Here is a 27,768-nt window from a genome sequence, read left to right on the forward strand (position 1 = left end):
CATAGTATAATCTAAATGTTAGGTTGGTTTCTTTTATTGGCTAATTCCTTTAAGAAAGTTATTCTACTCCTGTATTCTCATTATTGTAGACTTAGATATACATAGTAAAAGAAAAATTTATCATAAAGTGTATGGAATGTTTCCTATAATAAACTAATATACTGAAAGAGGGAAGAGAACATTTTTATAATTTTTATACAATTTTATAATTAAATTAATCGGTTTGACCAAGTCTGAATCTACAAGTTATAGACTAAACTTTCTTCTTTTTTAAATCTATGTAGGGATAAGCCTCCCTTGGGTCTGTTTGATCTAGGTTGAAGGTCAGAAATCTTTTTGGAATAGCCAGTTGATGAATCATAACTCTACACTTTGCAAGGGGTTTAATAACCAGACCCATAGGTTAACAGATGGGAAATATTTCCATTCAAAGGCAAGCAGAACCATGTCTGTGATACAATTACCCCAAGCTTTCCAGCAAGCTAAACCTAGCTGGGATTGAGTTAACATCTGGACATGCAAGGCAGCACCCCCTGTAGACTACTGTTGGCATCTTTCTTTGCTTGGTGAATTGTTGATGCATCAGTATAAATGCTTGTACCAGTATCAGAGTGAAGTCATAATAATTATGAATTATTATAATAATATATAATTTTAATGTTATCTATAGTTCCAAAATATTCCACTTCACAATTAAGTCAATAGTAACAACTTGATTTGTTACTATGTTAATGTTAATAGTACAAGATGTTGGGCTTTTTGTTTTCCTGCTGAAGCAAAAACATAATAATGTAGCATTAAATACTTCCATCTTTTAAATCAACTAAGTTTTTGTAAGGGGATACAAAATGTTAACTTCTTTCCTTTCAGTCTATTAATGCCACCTTGCATACATATGTTAAAAGATCATTCCACTCACAATACATTTCAAAACAAAGGTCAATAAGAAACATTAAGAGGTATAAAGTTGAAATAATGACTGAAATTTTACAAAAAAAGATGATAGGGCTCACCAAAAGCCAGAAAATAGCTTGTTTATGTTCTTTTTAAAATTAAAACTTGTTATGAATTTTACAGTCACCCACCGATGTGAGCACTTCCATATACAAAGAACAGCAAAGAGCATTACATATAGACGATGCCATAAATGTCTGTTACATACGTCTTTTTGAAAAAAGGCTGTGTCCAATTTGACACATGCTTCTTGTCTACATCCCTTTCAGAATTTTCTTCTCCTTTTTTTATGATTCTTTGATTTTTTTTTTCATGTCAATACCTCTACTCCCCACCCACCTCCCACTGGTGTCTAACTCTTCCTCAACCCTCCTAAGCCATCCCTGATAACAAATAAAAATAGTCAAAGAAAACAAATACACACATTGGTCATTCAAAAAATGCCTTCATGCTGAGCTTTCAATCATCTTTCTGCTCAGAGGTGAAGAGCATGAATCATCTGACTTAGTGACTGAACATTGCCTCAGAGTTCTTAAGCCTTTCACAATTGCTTTTCTTCACTATGTTGTAGTCATCATCTATATTATTTTCATAGTTCTGCTTATTTCACCCTGCATTACTCCATACAGGTCTTTCCAAGTTTTCTTTAAATCTGTTTCCTTCATCACTTCAGCACAATAGTATTCTATCACATTCATATGCCATAATTTGTTTAACCATTCCTCAAAAGGTAGGCTCTCTTAGTTTCCAGTTTTTTACCACCACAAAAAGAGCTGCTATAGATATTTTCATGCATATGCATCCTTTTTCTCTTTCCTTGCACTCTTTGGAGTATAGATCTAGCAGTGACATTGCTGGGTTAAACGGTATGCATGGTTTAATGGTTTTTTGGTCATAGTTCCAAAGTACAGAATGACTGTACTAATCCATAGTTCCTGTTTTTCTGTGGATCTTCCAACATTTGTTATTTTTCCTGTTTGTTAACTTTGCAAATGTGATGACTATGAGGTAGAACCTTCTAGTTGTTTTAATTTATATTTCTCTAATTGGTAGTGATTTGGGACATTTTTCACATGGCTATTGATAAGTTGAATTCCTTCCTCAGAAAACTGCCTGTTCATATTCTTTGAATATTTATCAATTGGGAAATGGTTCTTGTTCTTATAAATTTGAATCATTTCTCTACATATCTTAGAAATGATACCTGTATTGGAGAAACTTTCTGTAAAGATTTTTTTTCCTATTACCTGCTTCTCTTTTAATATTAATTTACATTAATTTTGTTTATACAAAAACTTTTTAAATTTTTGTCATCAAAATTATTCATTTTACCTTCTGTATTCTTCTCAAACCCTTGGTTTGTCATGAGCTATTCCCATATCCATAGATCTGACAGGTAATTTCTTCCTTGCTCTTCTAATTTCTTTATGATGTCACCTCTTAAGTCTAAGTCATGTACCCATTTGGAGTTTATCTTGGTATATATACTGTGTGAAATATTAGTCTATACCTACTTTTTTGCCAGAGTACTTTCCAGTTTTCCAGGAAGTTTTTGTTAAATACTTTTTACCCTAGTGGCTGGGATCTTTGGCTATTATCAGATAGTAGGCTTCTGTGTTAGTTTGCTTCTGTATATTGCTAACTTTTATTTTTCTAATGCATTTTCTCATTTTGGATGCTTATAGATTGATCAAGGATGTAGGAATAAAACTTCATTAATTAGGACCCATACTTAAAATTAAATAGTCAATAGTCAGTAACTATTAAGTACCTGCTATGTGACTGGTAATTTGCTAAGCAATGAGTATGCAAATGTCAAAAAAGAAAGACAGTCCCTGCCCTCTAGGAGCTTACCATCTTATGGGGGAAGACCACACTCAGAAGGAAACTTGAAAAGGCAGGGCTGTATTGTTAGGAGAGGAAGTAAGGACTCAGATATTGGGGCACAGTGGAGAAGTCAGAGAAATCCTAAAGCAGTGTAACCAGGTGAGAAATGAGGATATGTCTGAGTTGAGCTTTCTTTTTAACTAAAGATTTTGGAGTTTATGAAAGGGGATGAGGAATTAGAATACCAGGACTGATGGGATCTTGCAGGGAGAGAAACAGACAGAGAGACAGCGAGATAAAGAGACAGAGAAAGACAGAGATAGACTACATATACATATGTATAGTCTATGTAATATGCAATTTACTACAATAATTATGGTCTAATATAGTCTACAGATTTCTCGTCTTATGTTTTAGAAGAGCAACACTGAATGTAAACTCTGATTATCTTCATCTAAAGTTCTATTCAGACTGTTAAGCTGGCAAAATTGAAAAGTCAGTCATAATTTACTACTATTTTTCTGTAATGTCTGATATATTAATGAAAATATTTGCAGTTCTACTTTATGGATATGCCTAGACACCAAAGATAATTTGTATTTGCAGGTCTAATTTCATATTGTAATAGCAGATTGAATTGACATTAAATAGCTCAGTTGTATATTAATTTTGAGTTTTACTTCTTAATCTGTTTTCTCCAACATTTCACAGTCTATGAGTAAGTGCCTAGCATGACATATTTTTATCACAATTCATAAATTCCATACTTTAAAAAATCAAGGCAGTTAAATATAATATAGGATTCATATAGCAGCTTTGTTTTAAATATTTCTGAAAGTTAGGTCTTGGTTGAAGAAACTCCTGAAGCCAGCATATATATGGCTTGAGTGAGCAATCAGACTTGGCAATTTGAATAGTAAATGTATTTCACAGTGTGCATACTATGTAGCCTACACAGAGTGACTCAGCATTGTCTTTCTGACAAGACCCACCAACAAACTGAAAAAGGTCCAAGAGGTTTGTCAAAGGGGAGTTTTTAAATTAATGAAGTTTTTTTACATTTGTGTGAATAGGTGGTGGCTTGAGGGTTTTGATTCTATGCAATAAATCACCAAATTAATCATTTATATAGTATATAAATTACTTCAAAGGTGGCACTATCTAATGATTTGTTTAAGAAAAATTATTGGGGGCAGAGCCAAGATGGCAGAATAGAAATAGGACTTCCCTGTAGCTCCCACTTCCACCTCCTCCAATACATGTAAAACTCTAAATAAATTTTAGAGCTACAGAAGCCACAAAGTGACAGAGAAAAACAAATCTCCTGCTGAAGGCAGCCCAGCAGGCCAGCAGGAAGGGTCTATGGCAGCCCGCTGGGAGCCAAGCCCAACCCCACATGAGTTTTGGCCCCAGGACAGCCCCAACCAAGCAGCTGCCAGAGCAGACTTCAGGAGAGTGAAGCACCAGCAGCTATAGTGGTTTCCAGACCTCTAAACCCATAAACGCCAAAGATAAAGTTAAAGGTCAACATGGAACTCTGTTGGAAGAGGGGTGAACAGAAGAGTGTGGTCTGGCCCCTCCCCCCAGGGCGAGATGCAGGAGAGCAGTGGCTGTGCTATGTGGCTGCCTCAGGAGCTCCTGGCGTGCAGATTGTAGGGAGACCAAGTAACCATTCAGAGGGTAATTGCTCTTGCTTCAACCAGCTTAGATCTGAATGCCGGTCTTGGATAGAGGTCTTGGGGTGTGTGGCCAGGTGCCTCTTGGGGCTGCAGAGAGGGCACCCTCCTAATTGCTCTGACAGCTGCAAAAACCCCAGCAATTTGGGACAAAGCTCTCTCCATTCTGAAGGCAGAGTTCTACCATTGCAAAGAGTTTAAAAGTCAAGTAATTGACTGGCAACATGAGCAAGCATAGGAAATGCAATCCTACCATAGATTCCTTTTTCAGGGACAAAAAGGATCAAAGCATAGAATGGGAAGAAGACAACAAAGTCAAAACTCCTGCATCAAAAACTCCTAAGAAAAATATGAACTGGTTACAGGTCATGGAGAAGCTCAAGAGGGATTTTGAAAACCAAGTAAGAGACATGGAGGAAAAATTGGGAAGAGAAATGAAAATGATGCAAGAAAATCAAGAAAAGCACGTCAACAGCCTGACTGAAGAAAATAACACCTTAAAAAATAGACTAACACAAACAGCAAAAGAGGCCCATAAAGCCAATGAGGAAAAGAATGCCTTAAAAAGCCAAATTTGCCAGATGGAAAAAAAATCTTAAAAGCTCACTGAAGAGAATAATTCCTTCAGAATTAGACTGGAGCAAATGGAAGCTAATGACTTTATGAGAAATCAAGATACTATTAAACAAATCCAAACAAATGAAAAAAATAGAAGGCAATATGAAATATCTCATGGGAAAAACCACTGACCTGGAAAATAGATCCAGGAGAGATAATTTAAAAATTATTAGACTACCTGAAAGCCATGATAAAAAAAGTAAAGACCTTAGACACCATCTTTCAAGAAATTATCAAGCAAAATTGCCCTGATATTCTAGAACCAGAGGGCAAAATAGACATAGAAAGAATTCACTGATCACCTCTTGAGAAAGATCACCAAAAGAAACCTCCTAGGAATATTATAGCCAAATTCCAGAGTTCCTAGGTCAAGGAGAAAATACTGCAAGCAGTCATGAAGAAACAATTTGAGTATTGTGGAAACACAATCAGGATAACACAAGACCTAGCTGCTTCTACACTAAAGGATTGAAGGGCTTGGAATATGATATTCTGGAGGTCAAAGGAGCTAGGATTAAAACCAAGAATCACCTACCCAGCAAAACTGAGTATAATGCTTCAGGGAGAAATATGGTCATTCAATGAAATAGAGGATTTTCAAGCATTCTTGATGAAAAAACCAGAGCTGAACAGAAAAATTGACTTTCAAGTACAAGAAGCAAGAGAAGCATGAGAAGGTAAACAGGTAAAAGAATTCATAAGGAACTTATTAAAGTTGAACTATTTACATTCTTACATGGAAAAACAATAATTGTAACTCATAAGACTTTTCTCAGTATGAGGACAGTTGAAGGGAATATATGTATATATGTATACATACATATATGTATAGGAGGGTATAGGCATGTATAAATATATATGTGAGGGTATGCATGTGTATGTACATGAATACATAGCACAGGACAAGTTGAATATGAAGGGATGATATCTAAAAAATAAAATTAAGGGTGAAAGAGGAATATATTGGGAGAAGGAGAAAGGGAGACATAGATTAGGGTAAATTATCTCATATAAGAGAAAAGAATAAACTGTTACAATGGAGGGGAAGAGCAGGAAGGTAAAAGGGAATAGGTCAACCTTACTCTCATTGAATTTGGCTTAAGGAGGGAATAACATACACAATTCAATTGGGTGTCTTACCCTACAGGAAAGTAGGGGGGGAGGGGATAAGAGGGGGGATGATAGAAGGGAGGGCAGATTGGGAGAGAGGGGAGTTAGAAGCAAACACTTTTGAAAAGGGACAGGGTCAAAGGAGAAAATAAAATAAGTGAGGGGGTGAGATAGGATGGAGGGAAATATAGTTAGTCTTTCACAGTATAACTACTATGGAAATATTTTGCATAACTACACATGTACAACCTATATTGAATTGCTTATCTTACCAGTGGGGGTGGTTAAGGAGGGAAGAAGGGAACTCAAAGTTTTAAAAACATGTGTATAAAAGAAGAAAAAAAAATCATCAATAATAATAATAGCTAGCATTTACATATAGCACTTTAAGATTTGCAAAGCACTTCACAAGTATCATCTCATTTTATCCTCACTACAACCCTGGGAGATAGGTGCTATCATTTTCCTTGTTTTACAGATGAAGAAATTGTGGCACAAAGTGATTTGCCCAAGATCAGACAGGTAGTAGGAGTCTAAGGCTGGATTTGAACTCAGAACTTCCTAATTCCAAGTCCAATACTCTAGCTAGACAATTTGAATGAATGTAGGAACAAATTAATTCTTAATAACTACTATAAATTACTATCTTTCCATCTGGTGGGAAGGGAGAAAAGTCCTTAAATATTTTTTGTATAGAGGGAAATTGTCCAATCACAGATTCTCGTATCTATGTCGTGGTTTAAAAAAAAAAAAGACCCACTGTTCTAAGTTTTGGTTACATGTTAGAATTAAAAACAACCACCACAACCACTGTTTATTGATATTATAAGCCATGGCAAGGCAAGGAGAGGTCAGTTTCCCTAGAAAAATTCTCAATGGAGAAAGTAGATTCTGGCTACAAGATACTTCCCCACTCAAAGATATGAAATAAAATGAAAAAAGCAAAGGCAAGTTGCCAGGTAATAAACCTGCTAAGGAACCGAATATATAGTTCTCAGATATGTTTTTGTGACATCTTGAAATCTTGTTCTTTGTAGTGATAAGGAGGATGATGATGGTAATAAAACATTTTAAAAGGATTTAAAAATTAAGAAGGAAGGAAAAAGACTAAGAGTAGGCAGTTTTGCTAAATTTATACTGAAACGGAAGCAAAATGTGAGATGAAGTTACTTGGGTTCAAAAAGGCTGCTCTCTCTTTACCTCCTCTTCTAGACATTAAAACCGGAAAGATTCCAGATAGCCTTTGACAAGCTAAAATTTTAGAATATAAAACCAATTTTCTAATGACCATTTTTAGAGGATCATGAATTTCCTTAAGAACATAGGGTCATTCATGATTTCAGTTTGCTTTTCAGTTTGAAATGCTTAAAGGTTTCCTTCTTAAGGCTTTCTTAAGGACCATTTGATAGACAAAAAATAAGATTTCCAACTTCCCAAGGCCTCCTGTGTTTTTACTAAGACTGGATACAAAAACCAAAATAACTCTAGAAATGCCATGATGTACACATGAAAATATTAGAGAATTATTTCTCAAAGTGGATAAATGTTTGCTTCATTCCTGCTTGATAGTACTAACATTTATGAGATTCAGCATAAATGATTAAAAGTTTCATTAAGTTTTGGGTATTGGAGGATATTGACTCAAAGCAGAGTTCCCAATACAATCATAGTTGCAAAAAATAGGATTTTGCATACCTGAAAACGGAAGAAAGTTTCAAGCTGGACAATGCATTTTGAAAATGTAACATAAATTAGTATGATTAGATATATAGCAGAGTAGAGAAGTTACTTAAGAGGCTTCTAACAATAAACTTTGGGGACAATGAAACTATAAAAAAGTGACCAATAAGATACCCTTTTATTTATAAGGATCAGCCATTACCAGGTTGGCTGAATATTTAAATTTCTTAATTCCCAATTAACAATAACAATAATAATCTGTAATAAACCCAGAGAAACTTTATTTAATTTTTGTTCTCATTTTAATTTTCAAATTTGTATTCCAAAGCTCATGCATGTTGGATTTTTTTTTTCCTCTTGTGGAGTTTTGAATTTGGCCTCATCTTATTTTCAATTCAATAAATCTCAGGAAGGGGAGCGAAATTTTCTCCTTGTTTATTTCCCATTATCTTTTCTTTTTACTTTGGCTAGCCATATCATAATGAAAAGAGCAGATTAAATTCCTCAAATTGGATTCAAATACCAGACAGTTTGGAATCATAAAAGCTTTATATTGAAAAGTTATTTTTCATTATAAAACCAACTCAAACTAAATTTAATGTAACTGCCCTCCTGACTTAATCAATCCTGCCATGTAGAAGCAGATATATAACACTTTAAGGTTTGCAAAGTGCTTTACAAATGTTATTTCACTGTATCCTTCCAACCACTCTTTGAGCTAGGGGCTTTTATTATCCTCATTTTACAGATGAGAAAACAGAGGCAGCCAAAGGTTAAGTGGTTTGCCCAAAATCACATTGCTAGCAAATGTCTGAGGCAGGATTTGGATTCAGATCTTCCTGACTCCAGACCAACCATTCTATCCATCGCTGCTGCTTTATAGGTAAAAGCAAGAAAAATGAAAAATTTTGTTGACATTTATCTATTTTCACATTTAAAAACAAATGAGACTGAAGAAAAAATGTAGGTGATGGTGGAAGGCTTAGTGTGCCATTCAAAGAAAGCTTCCCATTTTTCTTTTGTTTTAATTTAGCACTGTGGGGTATAAGCATTTATGTTTCGTTTTATGAAGTGTTGAGATCAAATATTCCTCCTTCAGGGAAATTACCTAGTGGGAAGTTACCCCTGTCGTGGCACCTATCAATAAAACCTTCCAGTCTTGAGAGATTAACAAATCACAAAGACAATGGAGATTCCTTAGGGGAAACTGTAATTTACTTAAAGTAAGACTTGACCCCATCACAAATCTATGGGAAAACAGGGAAAGCCTTATCCAGGGTATCTTCTTTCACAGCTCAGCCCATGGCAATAGCTGCCAAGGTGGCCCTCTGCCTTCAGGAGGACCCTGCTGAGGTAGAAGTTAGAATTCTTAGCTCACCACCCACACTGGTGAAGAGAGGGTTAGCCTCTGCCCCTACAAAGGCCCTGGGAAGGTGGGAGTCAAGAGTCCTGATAGATGACTCAGAAAACACCTCAGGAGAGGAGGCTGAAGTGCCACAGAGAAGTATGCTGATCTGCAGGACTTATGCCTTCTGAGTCATTAATACAAGACTGTGATGCTTTCACAGCAGGCTGCCTGGTGGCTTGCCCCCAGGGTTGAGTCTGTGGAAGCTTCAAGCCCTTCTGCAGATCCCCTTAAAGAGACATACACACTTGTCCTGGAATAGACAGAATATGTAGGCCATGCCTTGCATAACAACAATCTATACTTCTGAACCTGGCACATTGTTTTGAGTGCAGGTTATTTAAAAAAGATTCTTCATATCCTATTCTACTTCAAGGAACCTGCCTAGACAGGAGACAAAAGCAGGGCTCCAGCAAGGATTCAGCTGGCATAAAACACAACAGAACAGGATTCTGACTCTGGGACTCAGCCAATCCAAAACAGAAACAGCCCTGAATAGAATCAGGAATGAAGGCTCTTATTCACTGGCTTTAAAAAAAAAAATAAGCAAAGAAACAAATGGGGGATCTAGATGTCTCAGACAATTGCTGAGCTCATGACATCTCACAGCCTGTGTTTTAGAATCTCCCAGGTAATGAACTATATCCATCATGGAAAACATTCCCCAGCTCTCAAAGATTAGAGAATATAAAGGAGCTTCATTGTTACTGAGCTGTGGTAGGAGGAGGCATCTGTTGACTGACAGTTTTCTTTGACAATATCCTCTGTTGGCCAAGTGGGCTCTGATTACAAGCCATTTTCTACTGGTGTTTATAAGTGCAAAAGAAAAAAGAAAAATGGAGGACAGGCAGGCAGGATTATAAACTTCTTGCAGCTGGCCTTGGAAGCAGAACAAAGCAGTTTGTATCTTTCAAGGAGAGCACAGAAGCTTGATAATTTGTAATTGGCCTGGGAATGTGGAAAAGAGTAACTTTGTTGCTCTCTGTGGGGGGTCTTGAGAGTGGACTGGTATTGAGGTACACCCAGATATAAGGAATTGTGTATGTCTACTCATTCTATCCTGAAATGGAGGCTGGTTTCAAGTTTGAGCAAATCCAAGAAATAAAAAAGATGTAAGGGATCCCTTTATTTGGGCCTGCCCATATTCCATCCACCAAAGGATCTGGGATGACAATGAAATGGGTCAATAATGCTGATCACAATCTATTTAAATTTGCCCATCACCAGTGACTTTTGTCTGTTTCCTTACAAGTTCTTCCAGAGAGTCCACCTAATATGGTGGGGCCTTCCTCAAGTTCTCTTAACAAACTAGGATATTGCACTGCTCTCAGGTTTTCCATCTGTTATCTCTTACTCTCTTTGCATTAAAATTTTTTTAAATCATATTTTCTTTCTTTCATCTTTTATGCTATTTCTCCTGCATAATTCCTTGTAAGGAATATTAGATGGGAAAGATTACTTTTAGCTAGGGGCTTGGATGTCATAACTAGTATGCTTTCTATCAGTCAATCAATAAATAAACATTTATTTATTTTTTTGTTTGTTTTTTGCTTTTTTTGGAGAGGGGAAGGCAGGGCAATTGGGGTTAAGTGACTTGCCGAAGATCACAGGGCTATAAAGTGTTAAGTGTCTGAGGCTTTGAACTCAGGTCCTCCTGACTCCAAGGCCGGTGTTCTTTTCACTGTACCATCTAGCTATCCCTATATAAGCATTTATTAAGCCCTTACTATGTGCCCAAGCTCAGTACTAGGTACTGTATTAAACACTAGGGATACAAAATAAAGTGAAAATCCCTGCCCTCAAGGAACTCATATTCTAATGAGAGAGTGGATAGAATGCTGAGTCTGGAGTCAGGAAGACCTGCGTTCAAATGTGACTTTATACTCTTGCTAACTGTGTGACCTTGGGCAAATTACTTACCAGCTGTCTCCCTCAGTTTTCTTAACTGTAAAACTGTAAAAAAAAAAATTGTAAAATAATAGCATCTACTTCACAAGGTTGTGAGGATCAAATAAGATAATATTTGTAAAGTACTTTACACATTAGTAGTAAAGTGTTTGACACATAGTAGGCACTTGATAAATACTTATTTCCTTCCTTCCTGTGAATACAGAAAAAGGGACATATATAAAAGATATTGTAAAGGTAGAAGTAACAGGGGTTAGTGTGTCACTGGATCATAGAATGGAGAGAAGTAAAGTATAAGAAGACTTGGAAAGGTAGGAAGAGGCCAGGTAATGAAGAGCTTTAAATGCTAAATAGAGGGCTTTGTATTTGATCCTAGAGGTAACATGGGGGCTACTGGAGTTTGTTGAGGAGAGGAAATGACATAGGTTTGCCCATACTTTTGGAAAATAAGTTTGGCAAATAAGTGGAAGATGCACTGCAGTCAGGAAAGACTTGAAGCAGAGTGATCAATTAATAGCCAATTAATTAATCAATTAATAAATTCCAAGCAAGAGTCAGTAAGGGCCTGAACTAGGATTGGGGTCCTGTGAGTGAAGAAAACGGGACATATGTAAGAGATTTTGTGAAGGTAAAAATAAGATTTAGCAACAGACTGGATATATGAGGTGAGTGAGAATGAGGAGTTAAGGTTGAATGATACAGTTTATGAGGTTGATGGTACCCTCAACAATAACAGGAAAATTAGAAAGAGGGGAAGGAAAGATAATGAATTCTGTTTTGAGCATACGTTTAAGATGCTTGATGGACATTCAGTTTAAAATATTCAATAGATTTTGTGGGACTAGAACTCAGGACAGAGAATAGGACTGGATATGTATATTTAGGAATCATATAGGTAGAGATGGTGATTGAACCCATTGGAGCTGATAAGGTCACCAAATGAGAGAAAAGAGAATAGGATGTGGGGCAGAGTCTTAGCTTAACCCCTGGTTAGTGGATATGATATGGATGAATAACCAACAAAGGTGAGACAGAGGAGTCGTCCAGTTGACAAGAGGAGAAGAAGCAGGATCATGTGTGACTTGAGTTTCAAAGCTCTTTGGTATGGCACTCTTATCTCATTGGTGGAGATCAGTGCCCCATGTCTGCCTCAGGGGAGGAAAAAGATGGAGAGATCAAGAAAGGTGAGAGATCCTGGGTTCTTCTAGCTTCCAGCCTTGAAGATACACAATGCCATGTTCTTTACAGGTCTCTGAAGACTCTGGGAAGAAGATGACATGAGACTAGCTGGCAGTCTCCATCATATTCCTATCCTCAGAATGCTATACTAGAGACTTCAGAGACTTTTCCCCTTGAGTGAGATCAGGGGCACACTCTTTCTCTTGGTTTAGCTAAGAAATCTCACTCCCAATGGGAGAACTCCTTCATTCTGTATGTTTTGGTGGAATAAAGAAACCAACTAATTACATCCAGGCAATGATTTATTTGGCAATGAGTGCAGTTAAAAAACAAACCAGGTCCAAGGCTCTTGGTAGCCAAAGACCCAGAAGTTTGCTTTCTCATAGTTAATACACAATTTGGAGGGGAAACAGGAAACACAGGATTATATGGAATGAGACATCTGGTTTCTTATTGATAGAAGGTGAGTTGGGAGACACCAAAGTGAGAGGGAGAGAGGTATTCTTGTGCCATTCTTTAAGTCAGGGGACTCTTGTGAAACCTCCTAAATCAGGTGACTTACATGGAGTTGAAATTTCACAAAATGGTGAATAAAAACAAAATGGAGTCACTAATGCTAATTTTTAATGTAGCAGGTATATATTCTTATACATATACTTTCTCTGATTTTATTTTGCTATCAACTTGGATAAATGGGCTTCTATTTCCATTTATTGTGTTACTGATATCTGGTTGTGTCAGGCCTTGGATATAAAATTTGGACCTTTTCTTTCCCTATTAAGAAATAGCAATAGTTGGCTGGCTAAGTGGCGCAGTGAATAGAGCACCAGCCCTGGAGTCAGGGGGACCTGAGTTCAAATCTGGCCTCAGACACTTAACACAAAAACTAGCCATGTGACATTGGGCAAGGCACTCAACCCTAACTGTCCTGCCTTTCCCATCCAAAAAAGAAAAAAGAAAAAAAAGAAACAGCAATCATGGGGCAGCTAGATGATGCAGTGAATAGAGCAGTGACCCTGGGGTCAGGAGGACCTGAGTTCAAATTTGGCCTCAGACACTTGTATACTTACTAGCTGTGTGACCTTACCTTCCCCCCTCCAAAAAAAATTAAGAAAATAAAAGAATAACACCCAGCAAGGAAGGTGGTGGGGTGTGAGTGGAGGATCAGAGGGGAGAAAGGGAGAAAAGTCAGACTGAAGCTCTGGGTTTATATATAGGGGAGCAGCCAGATTGGTTGATAAGGTTGAAGAAGGAAGTAAACAGGAGCCAGATCATAGAGGGAATTGCACTGGGAATCCCAAAGTCCCATAGGAATGCCTCCTACCCATTCAACGACTCTTTCCTCAGGCCTCATTGATACTTCCAAGCTGACTGAGTGCCTAGCTGGTGCCATCAACAGCCTCCAGCAGGAGCTGTCACAGGAGAAGCTGAAAAGCCATGCACTGCAGCAACATTGCCATAAGCTGAAGGAGCAACTGAATAAGCTGGAGGCCCAGAATAAGAGCCTAAGGGACATGGAAGCCGAGCACAATCGCATGAAGAGGGAAGTCAGCGCCCAGTTCCACCAGGTGCTGAAGCTGAAGGATGAGATGTACAACTTGTCCATGAGGTACACCAATGCTCTGCAGGACAAGGACCTGGCCATCACACGCTGCCAGAGTCTGCAGGAGGAGGTGAGGATGACAGAGGTCACACCAGCACTTATCTTGGGCTTTATTGGGTTTTTTTTTTCTTACAAAATGTTATTGTTCTCTCTTCTGGGACCTTTGCCAGCTAAGGATATGCTCACAACCGCATCTTCCTGGCCTCACCCACTAGGGCATCAGCTCTCTTACCCTAGGCACAAGTCATTATCATATCCCAGAAAGTTAAATACAAGCCACAGATACTGCCAGCTCTCAATTCTATGGGTAAATGGCTGGGGGGGGGGTGGGAGAGGGGTATTCGAGGGGCAGGAGTATGGATAATATAAAAGAATTTAAACTGAAAAAAGGCTTGATAATGAGCTTAAGATAGATTCAGAGGGACAGCTAGGTGGTGCAGTGAATAGAGCACTGGCCCTGGAGTCAGGAAGACCTGAGTTCAAATCCAACCCCAGACACTTATCACATTTACTAGCTGTGTGACCTTGGCAAGTCACTTAACTCCAATTGCCCTGCCTTCCCCCTTCCAAAAAAAAAAATAGATATATTCAGAGTCATACATTCACCTACATAGTCAATCTGCTCAAGACTTTTCTTCCCAAGTCTATCAGCTAGTCTTTTGAATATCTTACTGTAGGACTTTTCCTTAAGGGTATAGAGTAAGGAAGACCTAGTTTCTGGTTTTAAGAACCTTATTCCAAATGACAATTCCAAAGGACTCATAATGAAAAATGCTATCCAACTCCAGAAAGAGCTGATGAATTCTAATAGCAAATTGTAGCCTTTTTAAAACTTTATTTTTCTTGTCCTCCCCAACATGGCTAATATAGAAATATGTTTTTCATTACCTCATATATGTAACAGATATCATATTTCTTGATTTCTCAATGGGTAGAGAAGGGGGTGGAGGGGGAGAATTTGGAACTGAAAATAAAATTAAATAAAAACTTTAACAAGAGGCATAAAACAGATGATGCATTAATAATTATGATAGCTTTGAGGGAGGGAGTTAGTTAAGGGACTGAATAAAGGCCAACTTTGAGCTGTGAAATAAAATTTAATTATATTCAACAAATACTTATTAATCCTACTGTGTGAAAGGAGACTTGAGTTATGATAAATTGGACAAACTTTGTTTTGATGTAGAGCTGCTTGATCTCCTCCTATTTACTGGGTATCAGAAAGGTTACATTTTCCCATTTTGTAAGAATGGAAGCCTCAAAGTGAGAAGTAACTTAAAAATCTGTGCCCTAAAGGGATTCCTCCTCCTGTCCCCTATGTATACTATCTCTTTCCTCATTTCCTACTATACAAATTAATCACCTACATCTATGACTCCTAGTTTCTGCTCCCTGCAACACAAAAGTCCCTTTACTGATAAGACTTTAATAGTTGTGATCCACTCTTGTTCCACATTCTTACAAACCCTATCATGGAATTCCTGATTCTCAGAAATCTCATTTCCTAGAAGCTTGACATGGCAAGAATCTGCCCAGTTTGCTGAGAAGTTGCCCTACCCTCATCTTAAAAGAATGCCAGTACAGCAGATTGACCTCTACAAATTAGGTGGTGTAAATTTCCATTAGATTATCCCTGGTTCCTCCCTACTGAAAGTACTGAGAGTACAGATTAATCTACAGACCAATGGACAAATGCTTCAGTAGTCTTACAGGGAGATAATCAGGGCGCCCAAGAAAAGAAGTGAGTTAATTAGGATCACATTAAGAAAGTTATGATTTAAAGTCCTTCAGTTTCCATGTATGATTTAGCCTCCCTAGTTTAGGGATATTTACTTGGAGGACAGACTTGTTATTGTCAGAGAAGAGTATAAGATGGAGTCTCCTGGCTTGGTCCCAAGAGCAGTCTCATGGACTCTGCCCTTAAATGTACTACCACCTGCTTCATGCCTCACTGGAACAATTTTCCTTTCTCTCTCAGTTGCACCAGATCCACTGTGAATGGGAAAAGGTATTTGGTTCAGAGTTTCAATTCAGAACTTTCCTTGGGACCCTTTCCAGATTGAGGAAGGAAAATAGCATATTCTTTATTTCTTTTTTTTTTCTTTTTGGAGGGCAATTGGGGTTAAGTAACTTGCCCAAGGTTACATGGCTAGTTTTTTTGTGTGGGTGTTAAGTGTCTGAGGCCGGAAACCAACTCGTGATTTATTCACTGCACCACCTAGCCGCCCCAAGAATAGCATATTCTTAATGAAATAGTTTCCAATATGATTTTCCTAAAGTTTTCATTTCAACAGATGTAGTACTGTGGTTAGTAGAGCCACAGATCTATCTATCTATCTATCTATCTATCTATCTATCTATCTATCTATCTATCTATCTATCTATCTATCTATCTATCTATCTATCGAGAACAGATTAGTGTAAGGATTTCCCAATAAGGAAACTACCTCTGTCAATGTAGATTTGCACCTACTTTGCAGTGTTTAGTCCTAGAGATTTGTCTGGGGTCACTGAGAAGTTGTCATCTCCCCCAGGTCACACAATCAGTATTTGTCAAAAGCAGGACTTAAATTCAAGTGTCCTTGACTCTGGGGCCATCCTGTCTCTAAAGCTATAAGCATTCACATATAATTTATATGTGACTACTACTTATATGTTTGAATAAATTAGGCAGTATATTATCAGTTCAAATCCAGCCTCAGACACTTACTAGTTGTGTGACCCTAGACAAGTCACTTCTATGTGCCTTAATCCACTGGAGAAGGACATAGCAAGCCCCTCCAGTATCTTTGCCAAGAAAACTCCATGGACAGCATAGTCCACAAAGAGTTGGACATAGGGGCGGCCAGGTAGCACAGCAAGTAAGAGCACCGGCTCCAGTGTTGAGAAGACCTGGAGATCGAATCCCGGGCTCAGACACTTAGCACCCACCCAGAAACACCTGGCTGTGTAACCTTGAGCAAGTTACTTAACCCCAATTGCTTAGGGGCGGCCAGGTGGCTCAGCGAGTAAGAGCATGGGCTCCAGTGTCGGGATGACCTGGATCAAATCCGGGCTCAGATACTCAGCACCACACCCAGAAATAACTGGCCGTGTGACCTTGAGCAAGTTACTTAACCCTGATTGCTTTAAAAAAAAAAGAGTTGGACATAACTGAATATCTGAACAGTAATGTATTATCAGAGGTGGTTCTCAAGTTAATATGTTATTCTGATACTCTTTCAAATAATTTCTTGACATTTTCATGACTCCATAATTCCTTGTACTACAAGTCTTGGGGGTTACTAAGTGTTGTCTGACATCATTTATCATAACACTGGCAGTTGATAACTGGTGGGTAAGTAAATAGAATGAATTGAGTTGCTTTCTAGGACTCATGGATTATGTTAACAGTGGTCTCAAATCTAAATGCATAATGTTTGTGCTCGCTCACAAAACAAAGCAAACAATACCTGGCCCTTGTCACAGGGAATTGATATTATTCATTAGTTGACACCCCTAAAAGATTTTGAGATATCTATGATGGAAGGACTCCTGCATTTTATAACTATCATCATTTTTTAAAATTTATTTACTTACTTTTGGTTTACAACATTCAGTTCCACAGTTCCTTGAATTTCAAATTTTCTCCCCCTTCCTCTCCTTCCCCCTACCCCCCTACCCCCATGGTGGCATGCAATCAAACAGAGGTTCTATAGATACCTTTACATTAAATATTAGTCAAGTTGCAAAGAAGGATTATAACCAATGGAGTGAACAATGAGAAAGAAGGAACGAAACAACAAAAAATAAAAGAGAGCAAGTAGTTTGCTTCAATCTGCATTCAGACTCTAGTTCTTTCTCTGGATGAGGACATCCCTTTCCATCATGAGTCTTTTGGAGTTGTCTTCTAACCTTGTATTGCTGAGAAGAGCCCAGTGTATCAGTTAGTTGTCACACATACGATATGTCTGTAATTGTATATAAAGTTCTCCTGGTTCTGCTCTTCTTACTCAGCATCAGTTTATAGAAATCTCTCCAGGTTATTATTAAGTCTGTCTGCTCCTCATTTCTTATAGCACAATAGAATTCCATTACATTCATATACCACAACTTGTTTAGCCATTCTCTCTTGATGGGCATCCCCTTGATTCCCGATTGCTTGCCACCACAAAAAGAGCTGCTATAAATATTTTTGTACACATGGGTCGTTTTCCCACTTGTATAATCTCTTTGGGAGACAGCCCTAGAAGTGGTATTGCTGGGTCAAAGGGTATGCACTTTTTAAAAGCCCTTTGGGCATAGTTCCGGATTGCTCTCCAGAATGGTTGAATATAACTATCATTATTAAAGGAGAATAAACAATAAAGTGATTTCTGGGCTAATTGAAAAGCTTTTTTTTTTTCAAGGTGAGTGGAAAAGACTCTAGTCTCCACAGCTGGCCATGTCTACAACCAGCTGCATTCTACCATGGAGGTCAAGGTTTTGATCCCTGTACCTCTCTTTCTTGGACAGTTGTATCTAATGAAGCAGGAGCTACAGCGGGTCCAGATGACTTCCTCCTGTGAACGTGAGTCTAGAGAGAGGTTTCTTAAAACCAGCAAAGACCTGGAACTCCAAGAGGGAGAGGTTAATAGACTCAAGGAGGAGAATGAAAAGCTTAGGTCTCTGACTTTCAGTCAGGTAAGTAGACCCCAACAACTGCGGTTGGACTGGCTGTCATGGGCAGCCTAGAACATGGAACATGCTGGGACATGGAACTCTTGGCATATGGGAACATCTTGTGTAGTATCCCTATATGGCAAGTGATGGATGAAACTGTTCTTCTTGCTAACATGAGAACAGTAGGTTCAAAAGATTCCAACATCCCATTCTTGATCTGTCTCCCTTGGACTATAAAAAATTGAGCCTGAGCTGTATGTTAACTCTGTGTGTGTGTATGTGTCTATCTGTGTGTGTGTCTGTCTGTGTGTGTAGGACTTGTATCTCATTGGTGTGGTAATTTGCTCTACTGAGGCAAATTGCAACCTATCTATAAATTCCACAAGAGGAAACTCAAATGTATTGGAAAGAGCTCTGATTCTGGAGTCAGAAGAACTAGATTAAAATTTTGCCTCACACACATACAACCTTAGGCAAGTCACTTAATTGCCCTGGGCCTCAGTTTCCTTGATTACAAAGTGTGGTAGTTAGACTAGCTGGTCCTTATAGTTCTAGATCAGTGACCCATATAGATATATAGATATAGATAGATATGTGTGTGTGTGTATATATGTATGTGTGTGTATTGTTATTGTTCAGTCGTTTTTAGTCATGATCAACTCTTTGTGACCCCATTTGGGGTTTTCTTGGCAAAGAATGGTTTGCTATTTCCTTATCCAGCTCATTTTACAGATGAAAAAACTGAGGCAAACAGAGTTAAGTGATTTGCCCAGGGTCACAAAAATAGTATGTGTCTGAGGTCAGATTTAAACCTCAAGTCTTCTGACTCCAGGACTGACTATCCACTGCGCCACCTAGCTGTCTAATATATATATATATATATATATATGTATATGTACAACCAAATTTATAATCTTAGAGAGTCATTGAAGGTTCAGAAAGGTTAAGTGACTTCCATATGGTGACAAAGCTTGTAAGTGTCTGAGGTAAGATTTGAACTCAGGTCAAATACAACATTTTATAAACTATACCTCTCTCTCTCTTACACACACACACACACACACACACATACTTTTACCATAGCTTATTTCCTTTTAAATTTGGGGCTGTAAGCTTATGCTAATTTACATAATATTATTTCTTTTTCTGCCTGGAATGAAATAATGGCATTCTTAGGACTTCACTGTGGGCAATATTCCCTGCTCCCTAGGGAGGTAAGGTAGGCTTTGGGAAAGGTTGGGGTCACTGGGCTGAGGTACCCCATACTGACCTCTCAGCATCCCAGGCAGAGAAAGACATCTTGGAGCAGAACTTGGATGAGGCACTGGATAGCAGGCAGGAACTGGTGGATCGCATCCACTCCCTGAGAGAAAGAGCGGTCACTGCTGAGAAACAGCGCAAACAGGTAACTGGCATCCTATCTACTATCTACCACCTTTGCCCTCCCAGAAAATATGCACACATTGGCAAATATGGAAGCTGGACTTTCTGGGATGTTAAACTGTTTGTATCTAGGTGGAGACCAACCGATTCTTTGTTGGGCTGGGTTTGCTTACCTTGATTTAGTGTCTTTAACAAGGAAGGGAAACTTCGTGAGTAGTAAGAGACTGGGGAGTTATTAGAGGAAAGGCAAGAACAAAATTTTGTATTTTGAGACCCTAAATAAACATGATACAAATATACATAGAAATTAATCACCTCATGTAAATATGTAAGCAAAGGAGAAGCCATTTGTAACTTTAGCATATTAAAAATTGAGTAGTAATGCTGTGTAAGATTCCGCTTTCCCTTAACCTCCTCTATCTACCCCTATACTCCACCCAGACCCCTGCTGATGTCAGTAACTTGTCTGTTTTCTTACCTTGGATCAGTACTTGGAAGAAAAAGAGAAGACCCTCTTTCAGTTGCAAAAAATCAAGGTGGACTTTGAACTCTACAAGGAGAAGATGAATGCCCTGCAAAGCCAGGTGGTAGAGCTTCAGAAGGAGCGAGACCAGGTATCTCTTGGGAATGAAAGAAATTATTTGTATTGAAATTAATCAGTTTATAACTAAGTTTCATTTCTAGAACCTGGCTGGGCTAGAAAAAGAAATTTCTTTGGCTTACTGCTTTTCTCCCTGGGGAACATAGAGCTAGGGAAACTACCCAATGTACCCCCAATTTTGTTCTAAAACTTGCCCCTCTAACCTTGGCTCCAGCTTGCTCCTGATTTGGGGAAAATGATCAAGGAAGTCAACCTTTAAGGGGGTATGGAACAGAGTTTCTTGTAGGAGAAGATATCTTTTCCAGTTCTTTTCCCATCCACCACTACTATAACCTGACTCTTCTGCCCTTCTTTATATCTTAATACTTTGTTGAGAATCTGTTCCATATTTCAAGCAATTTGATTGAAACTAAAGTAGATAGCATTGAATTGTTTTTATCTTCCAGACTTAGAGTTAAAAGTTCTTGGATACAAAATGCAAATGATGGTACAAATTAATTAAATTCCAGAATATCCAAAAAAGAAATCTGAGTAGCCTTGACTTATACAAAGCCATTCATTCCTGTGGAGCTATTCCAAGCTTTAGCTGTCTTTTCTCTGCCTGCCCCATGGGCTGAAGGCTACCGCTTCTGGGTGGTGCATGATCTCTTGGGCTTCCCATAGGCATACAGTGCAAGGGATCTGGCCCAGATGGACATTTCTCACAGTTTGATGGAAAAAGATTCCCTCCGAAGAAAGGTGTTTGAGCTAACCGATGAAGTCTGTGAACTACGGAAACAGCTCCAAAAGATGCAAGCAGAACCAATGAGCGAGGTAAGGTACTCACCTGGCTCCCATTTTGACCTTCAATAATGAACACCATGTGAATTATATGCAAATAACATACAGATGAACGATTTGCTGCTTTAGTCTGTATCTGGGGTGCCATTTGTAACTAGGGTATCACATGATAAAGAAGAGCTGGGTTAAAGAAAAGCACAAGATTTTGATTCTTCCCCACTCCCTCCCAAAGGAACAAAAATCTAACAATCCAGTTGCTCTTGGCGTCTCCGGTTGTCTCAGGGGTGGGGATGTGCCAGGGCCTCACTGGTTGTGTCCAAGGAGCCCTTTCTGGATAGAAGAGGAAAGAATTGGTGTTTCCAGGAAGGGGGTGAGAGGAGAATACCATGGGGTAGTTTGCCTGGAAGTACAAGAGCATCCAAGATGAACATCTTGAAACCAACGAACTTGTCTAATCCATTCTTTGGCAGGTCAAAGAGAATGCTGGAGAACCTTTGAAGTGGGGGAAACAGAGGCTCATCAGGATGCACGCCATCAATCCTCAGGAGGACAATGACTTCAGCTTCCTAAGCTCCACAGAGGTACAGAAACCTCCCTCATTCTCCTGCTTTCTCAGAGACCGAGTTTGCTTTTTAGTTAGAGGGCATTAAGAGCCCATCCACCCCTGACTTCATTGTTGGACAATGTAGGACAATTTTCATGAAACAGTTTAAGCAAATGCCTGGAATAATCAACTTCTGGGAAGTTTACAGGACCTCAAACCTCTAATGATTTCCCCTCCAGTGTCACTAGTAAACAGTTGCTTTCTTTGGTAGTTCCACTCTTAGGTTATAGTGATGTCCAGGAATTCTGAGAAATGGGGGTTAGGGAAAGCATTACCATGAGGCCCTATCATGGGGCGATGACTCTACAGAAGGATTGAGGAAAGGTATGGAGTGGGGCACATGAGACTGCTACTAAAACTAATAATATCCTTCCAAAGAGCGATATCCTTTAACCTCCTTCTACCTCACTTCGGTCTAGGGAAGGGAGGGTGGAGGAAGAGCAGAGGGGACTTAGGTTACTCTCCATGGTCCTGCTTGAGTGATAGGGCGTTGTAACTTGATAAAAGGTACATTTATATGTGTATGGTTCTTAAGTACATATGTGTGTCTATATGCAAGTGTACAGAATTTACAGTACATGAGATATCCACAAATTCAAGTACAGGTTTGATTTCCAATGTAACTGGATGAGTACAAATGTGACTATCAATGCAATTTGATATTTAAGTACAACCTGAGTGCATGTGCAATGTAAGTCTTGACATGTGCAGAGAATCCATTGATCTTTACCCTCTTCCATGCTTACCTGGATAGCACTGGCCAGATCTGAGCACCACCTCAAACCAGGAGCTGATGGGAAGTTTCTGTTCCAGTAGCCCTGTGCCTCCTTGCAAGCAATCACTCTACAAGCGAGTTACTGAGGACTTCCAGGAAGACCCCATTTCTGTAAGGTATGAGGTCAAGGAAGGCCAGGGGTCACAATGTCATGTCTTCTTTGGGTTGATTAAAGCAGATTGTAGGTGTTATAGAACATAGCTACAGAAAAGTATGCAGAACAACACTACCAACCTCACAGGCTTGTTGTGAATAAAATACTTTGTAAGCTGTAGAATATTAGACAAATGTAATGTAATCCCATTCTTCTTATCTTTTTCAGTGAACTTCAGGTAGAAATAGTTCTGAGACAAGTCACTGTCTTTCTATTATTCTTTTATATTTAATGTTCAGGGGGTGGAGCTAAGATAGCAGAATAAAAGTATATTTAATATTCTTTGGGCTGTTATAAAGTAGATAAAATAGTGGCTTTTTAAATAACTAAACCAAAGTATAGACACATAAACTCATCTTCTATAGACTCATTGAAAGTATCTTTGAGACCTTTATGGTAGAAGACAGGATGACATGTAACTTATACTGTTAGCACATTATTTTGACTACTTCTATTAGATCTCTATTGTTTCAAAATTTTTCATGCTGTGTAGATGGTAATAATATTGATGAGAATGATAACAATAAGCATCTCTGGGTTGGGGAGAAGTGCTCTGAGATCCCACTTCCTTTTTCTCTGTAGCAGCTCCCAGGAGTTTCTTGATAAAGATCTTGGCATCTCTTCAGGAGAGAAGATAGAGGACATAGAACTGGACTATGAGGTGGTAGATGTGGGAGGTAGGTACAACCATTGGTGGAAAATCTCCCTCACTTAACCAGGCAATTTCCAATGATACCAGACCATTTTTAGATTAGGAGGGTAATGAGAAGGGATCTTCAGGGCATGGTCCCTGTGGCTGCTCTCCCCATGTGTGACCTAGAAGAGTTTAAGTTAGATCATAAGAGTAAAGATTCCAACCCAGGAATGACTCTAGATATCCTCTAGTCCAACTAAATGAGGGAAATGAAGACCAGAGAGTTCAAGTGATTTGCCCAAAGTCACATAGATAGTAAGTAGCAAAGTTGGGATTTGAATTCAGATCCCCTGACTCCAAACCCAGCACTCTTTCCACTGTAGTACTTCTGGCATGTCACCTATTTTTTTTTTAAGCAATTGGGGTTAAGTAACTTGCTGAAGGTTACATGTCCAGTTATTTCTGGGTGTGGTACTAAGTAACTGAGCCCAGATATGATCCCAGGTCATCCCGACTCTGGGGCCGGTGCTCTTACTTGCTGTGCTACCTGGCCGCCCCAATGTCACCTATTTTAAAATTCATTTTCATGTAGTGTGATCCTGGTTACTGCCTTCCCTTCCCTTGCCTTGCCTTCCCTTTCTCTTTGTGTCTCAGTCTGTCTCTGAAATAAATTGGAGTCAGACAACCTTGATTAAATCCTGACCCTACCAATTGCCAACCATTTGACATAAGTGAGTTATTTCTCATTTCTGGCCCACAGCTTCCTCATCTGTAAAATGAAGGGTTTTGCTACATAGTTTCTAAGGTTCCTTCCAGTTCTAACATTCTGTGCCACTTCTGTCTTCTCTCTGGGTCTGGCCAAGCTTATCCTTCTACTCTTTGAAGGAGGGCAATAGATTTGAATACTCAGTAGGACATGGGAAAGGCCAAGACTTAAAAATAATTGTTTGCATTTATATGGTAGTTTGCTCACATTATCATTAGAAGGTTTGGAGATAGTACTTAGCTTGAAGGGCTGAACTTGACAGCAGCAGACATGAGTTCCAAATCTCAGCTCAGTCCTTCTTCATTTGTAAAATGAATGTGTTAGTCTTATGGCTTTTGTGGTCCTTTCCCAGGTCCTATGACCCCTATAATACCTCTATGATTTAAAGGATGCTCTATAAGACAGCATGACAGTTTCCTCTAATGATCTAAAGTGTGCTGAAGTCCACTCCTACCAGAGACAGAAAGCCAATTGTTAAATTTTCAGTGTGAGTATTTACACCTTAGAAATCAGCAAATGCTTCAATCAAGGACTTAATTTATCGTTTAATTGATTGTCTTTTGTTTTCGTTTTTGGTTTTTTTGCCTTTTGGAGGGCAATTGGAGTTAAGTAACTTGCCCAAGTTTACATGGCTAGTTTTTGTGTGTGTGTGTGTGTGTGTGTGTCAAGTGGCTGAGGTCGGAAGCGAACTCGGGTCCTCCTGACTTCGGGGCCAGTGCTTTACTCATTGCGCCACCTAGCCGCCCCCTAATTGATTGTCTATATTCAAGAAATCAATGGAGAAAATTATAATAATGCAGATTAAACTTTAAAAGTAAGCCATAGCATGTGTTTCTTGATTGTATTGGGGGAAGGGGTTTGGGGAGCTGATTGTTAAACATTTACCAGCACACCACTGTCTAAGGCCAACCAAGGTATAAACCAAGGTATAAAGTAAGGTGAAGAGGCCATCCCATTTCTGTTCTTCCCCAACACCTGCCTTATCAGGGATTCATCCTTATGGCCACGAGGTGGTGCTAGTGCACCATCAAATTGGTGATCCCTATTGACCAGAGAAACTGGATTTTTAAGGATGCTGGAAGCTTTGTGAGAAAACCATTGATCACTGAATTTTAAAGCAAGAGGGTTCCTTAAACATCATCAAGCCCATTTCACAGAGGAGAAAATAGAGGTCTAAATAGACTAAGTGATTTAATCAAAACAACAAAGCTAGTTAGTGATATGACTGGGATTAAAACTCATTTCTTTTGTCTTTCAGGCCACATTGTCCAATATCTTAGGGAGGTAGGGGAAGGACCTGTACCATTTGCATTTTCCAGGGTGGTATGGATCAGCAGTTGTTCTAAGTAATCAGCAATTCTTCCTAGTGGTTTAGCATCCTGTGGGAACTGCAGAAGAGAGAAAAGAGGACTGTAATAGTGAAGTATCTGGTTGGACCCTGGGGTCCCATTCAGGTTTAGTAATATAATCCTATGATCTTTTTTCAGGTACGATTGTCTCCATCTTGACCTAGTCTGGTCTTTATTCACTTGTTCTATATGTCTTAGTAGGTCTCTATGGAACAGAGAGTGTCCAGAAGGCATTTCCCTCAAGTCCCTGCCCCCCAGAAAGGTGAGTTTCTAGGACTCTTTCATTGTCATAGAGTTGAGGAAGCAGGATAAAGGGAAGAACTCCTGATTGTATTCTCTGTCTAGGTAGGGCAAGGGAGGTGATGGACTTTTCAAGGTGGGCCAGGAACATCACTTCAGGCTACCTAAAGCCAGGAGGGCCCTAAAGGGAAGGACTTAATTGGCATCTAGGTAGGGTTTGTATTGAAGAAGAAAAATACTTTTTTCTTTCATTCAGCAATGTTCTAGTGCGTCGACGTCCTGCCCGGAGGATCATGAGTCAGGTAACGGCACTGGCCTTCCAGGGGAACTCCTTGTTGGACCAAATCAGTATCATTGGTGGAAACCACACAGGCATCTTCATTCACTGCGTCACCCCTGGATCTACAGCAGATGAGATGGCTTTGCGCTCTGGCACCCAGATCATGATGGTATGTATGTCTGCCATCTGATCGCTGGCTGTGTGAATAACTTGATTTTGTTATGTATGAAGAGGAAATAGTACTGTAGATAAACCCAAAACATTAGGTAATATTTAAATCTTTTTTATTTGGTTTTGGATCTGTTAATCTATTTGCCTATCTAGCTATCTAAATAGCTAACTAAATAGATAGGCATATGGGCATACATAGATTTATACAGAGTATATAAAGTATGTAATGCTAGTGTGAGGCCATACCCTCTGGCATATGGATCAGGTTCAATCTTGGGAACCACTTTTGAATGATAATTTTTATGGATCATTTCATCTCCACTTGTGTTTTCTCCTGGGAATGTAAGAATCTTTCTCTGGGGTGGTAAGGGAGGGAGCCAGAGAGGGAGGTGAGGGGATAGGAACGGGGAGGGAAGGTAGGTGTGTGTGGGTGTATCTGAAGGGGAACGAAGAGAAAAGGCACACGAGGCAGCCTGGCCAGCGGCGCGCGGCGACGGCCCCCTCCGACAGCGCCGAGGAACGGAAGCCCCAGAGAAGCCCTCCCCTCCCCGCCTGCCTCCGTCCTTCCGGCTGATTGGGGCCCGTCTCCCTGATCGGCCCCCTCCCCCCGGGCCTCCCTCTTCTCCGCAGCCCCCCCTCTCCGGCCCTCCCCGCCCCGCGGAGGGCGCTACGGCTCCCCGCCCTCAGTATCGCGAGAGGTGGTGAGAGTTGGCGGAGCCGCGGCGGCAGCGGCGGCAGCAGCGGCAGTAGAGGTGACCGAGGCGGTAGCGGCGGCCCCGGCCCGGACCGCGGAGTGGTCCCGTCGCGGTTGAGCGGAGCCCCCGCGCCCCCCGTCCTGGTCCCGGGGATGGAGAAGGCGACGGCCCCGGCGGAGGCGGAGGGAGACGGGAGCCCCCTGGTGGCGGCGGCGGCCCCCCCTCCTGGGGAGCTCGGCAGCCCCGGCGGCGGCGGCTCGTCCCCGGCCCCCCGCGGGCTGGTGCGGGTGTGCGACCTGCTGCTCAAGAAGCCGCCGCCGCAGAACCCCAAGGCCAAGCGCAGCCCGGACCTGCCGCCCCCGCAGCAGCAGCGACAGCGACCACGGCCCCGCCGGCCCGGGCCCGGCCGCCCCAGCAGCAACAACAGCGGGGAGGAGGAGGAGGAGGAGGAGAGCAAACTGAAACTCGCAGAAGAGCAGAAGCTTACTGAAGGTTACAGAGATCACAAGCAGAGCTGGGACCTGAACTCGGTTCCTGTGACTCCCAAGTTGAGCGAATCTTTCCGTTCCCATCATGTTGCCTGCTCAGTGAAGAATTGTCATTCGAAGGGTGCCCATCATTTGGAGGATGCCATGTGAATTCTGGTTTCAGAGAAATCAGAGGAGCAACCATCAGTGATGATTCATGCAAGGTGAAGAATGAAACTCTTGGAAGACTTGACAAGGGAGTGGGGGA

The 27,768-nt window shown here is 40.1% G+C and overlaps 1 protein-coding gene across 3 annotated transcripts in view; it reads left to right on the forward strand.

Annotated features, from left to right (window-relative positions):
- The window catches only part of CARD14 (caspase recruitment domain family member 14), a 94,461-nt gene that overhangs the window by 45,832 nt on the left and 20,861 nt on the right, over nt 1–27,768 (forward strand). For 2 of the 3 annotated variants that reach the window (XM_069076097.1, XM_069076095.1), the window contains exons 4-13: nt 13,705–14,030; nt 18,455–18,622; nt 19,887–20,006; nt 20,473–20,598; nt 21,249–21,398; nt 21,836–21,946; nt 22,724–22,860; nt 23,481–23,575; nt 25,846–25,909; nt 26,144–26,336. In XM_069076097.1, the coding sequence (XP_068932198.1) occupies nt 13,705–14,030; nt 18,455–18,622; nt 19,887–20,006; nt 20,473–20,598; nt 21,249–21,398; nt 21,836–21,946; nt 22,724–22,860; nt 23,481–23,575; nt 25,846–25,909; nt 26,144–26,336 (1,490 nt within the window). The remainder of the gene's footprint in view (nt 1–13,704; nt 14,031–18,454; nt 18,623–19,886; nt 20,007–20,472; nt 20,599–21,248; nt 21,399–21,835; nt 21,947–22,723; nt 22,861–23,480; nt 23,576–25,845; nt 25,910–26,143; nt 26,337–27,768) is intronic. The other variant, XM_069076096.1, reaches the window with a different exon arrangement.

The sequence above is a fragment of the Petaurus breviceps genome, unplaced genomic scaffold (genome assembly GCF_028583685.1).
Source record: "Petaurus breviceps papuanus isolate PSGF00001 unplaced genomic scaffold, PetGlider_PUasm1.0 90925, whole genome shotgun sequence".
NCBI lineage: Eukaryota > Metazoa > Chordata > Mammalia > Diprotodontia > Petauridae > Petaurus > Petaurus breviceps.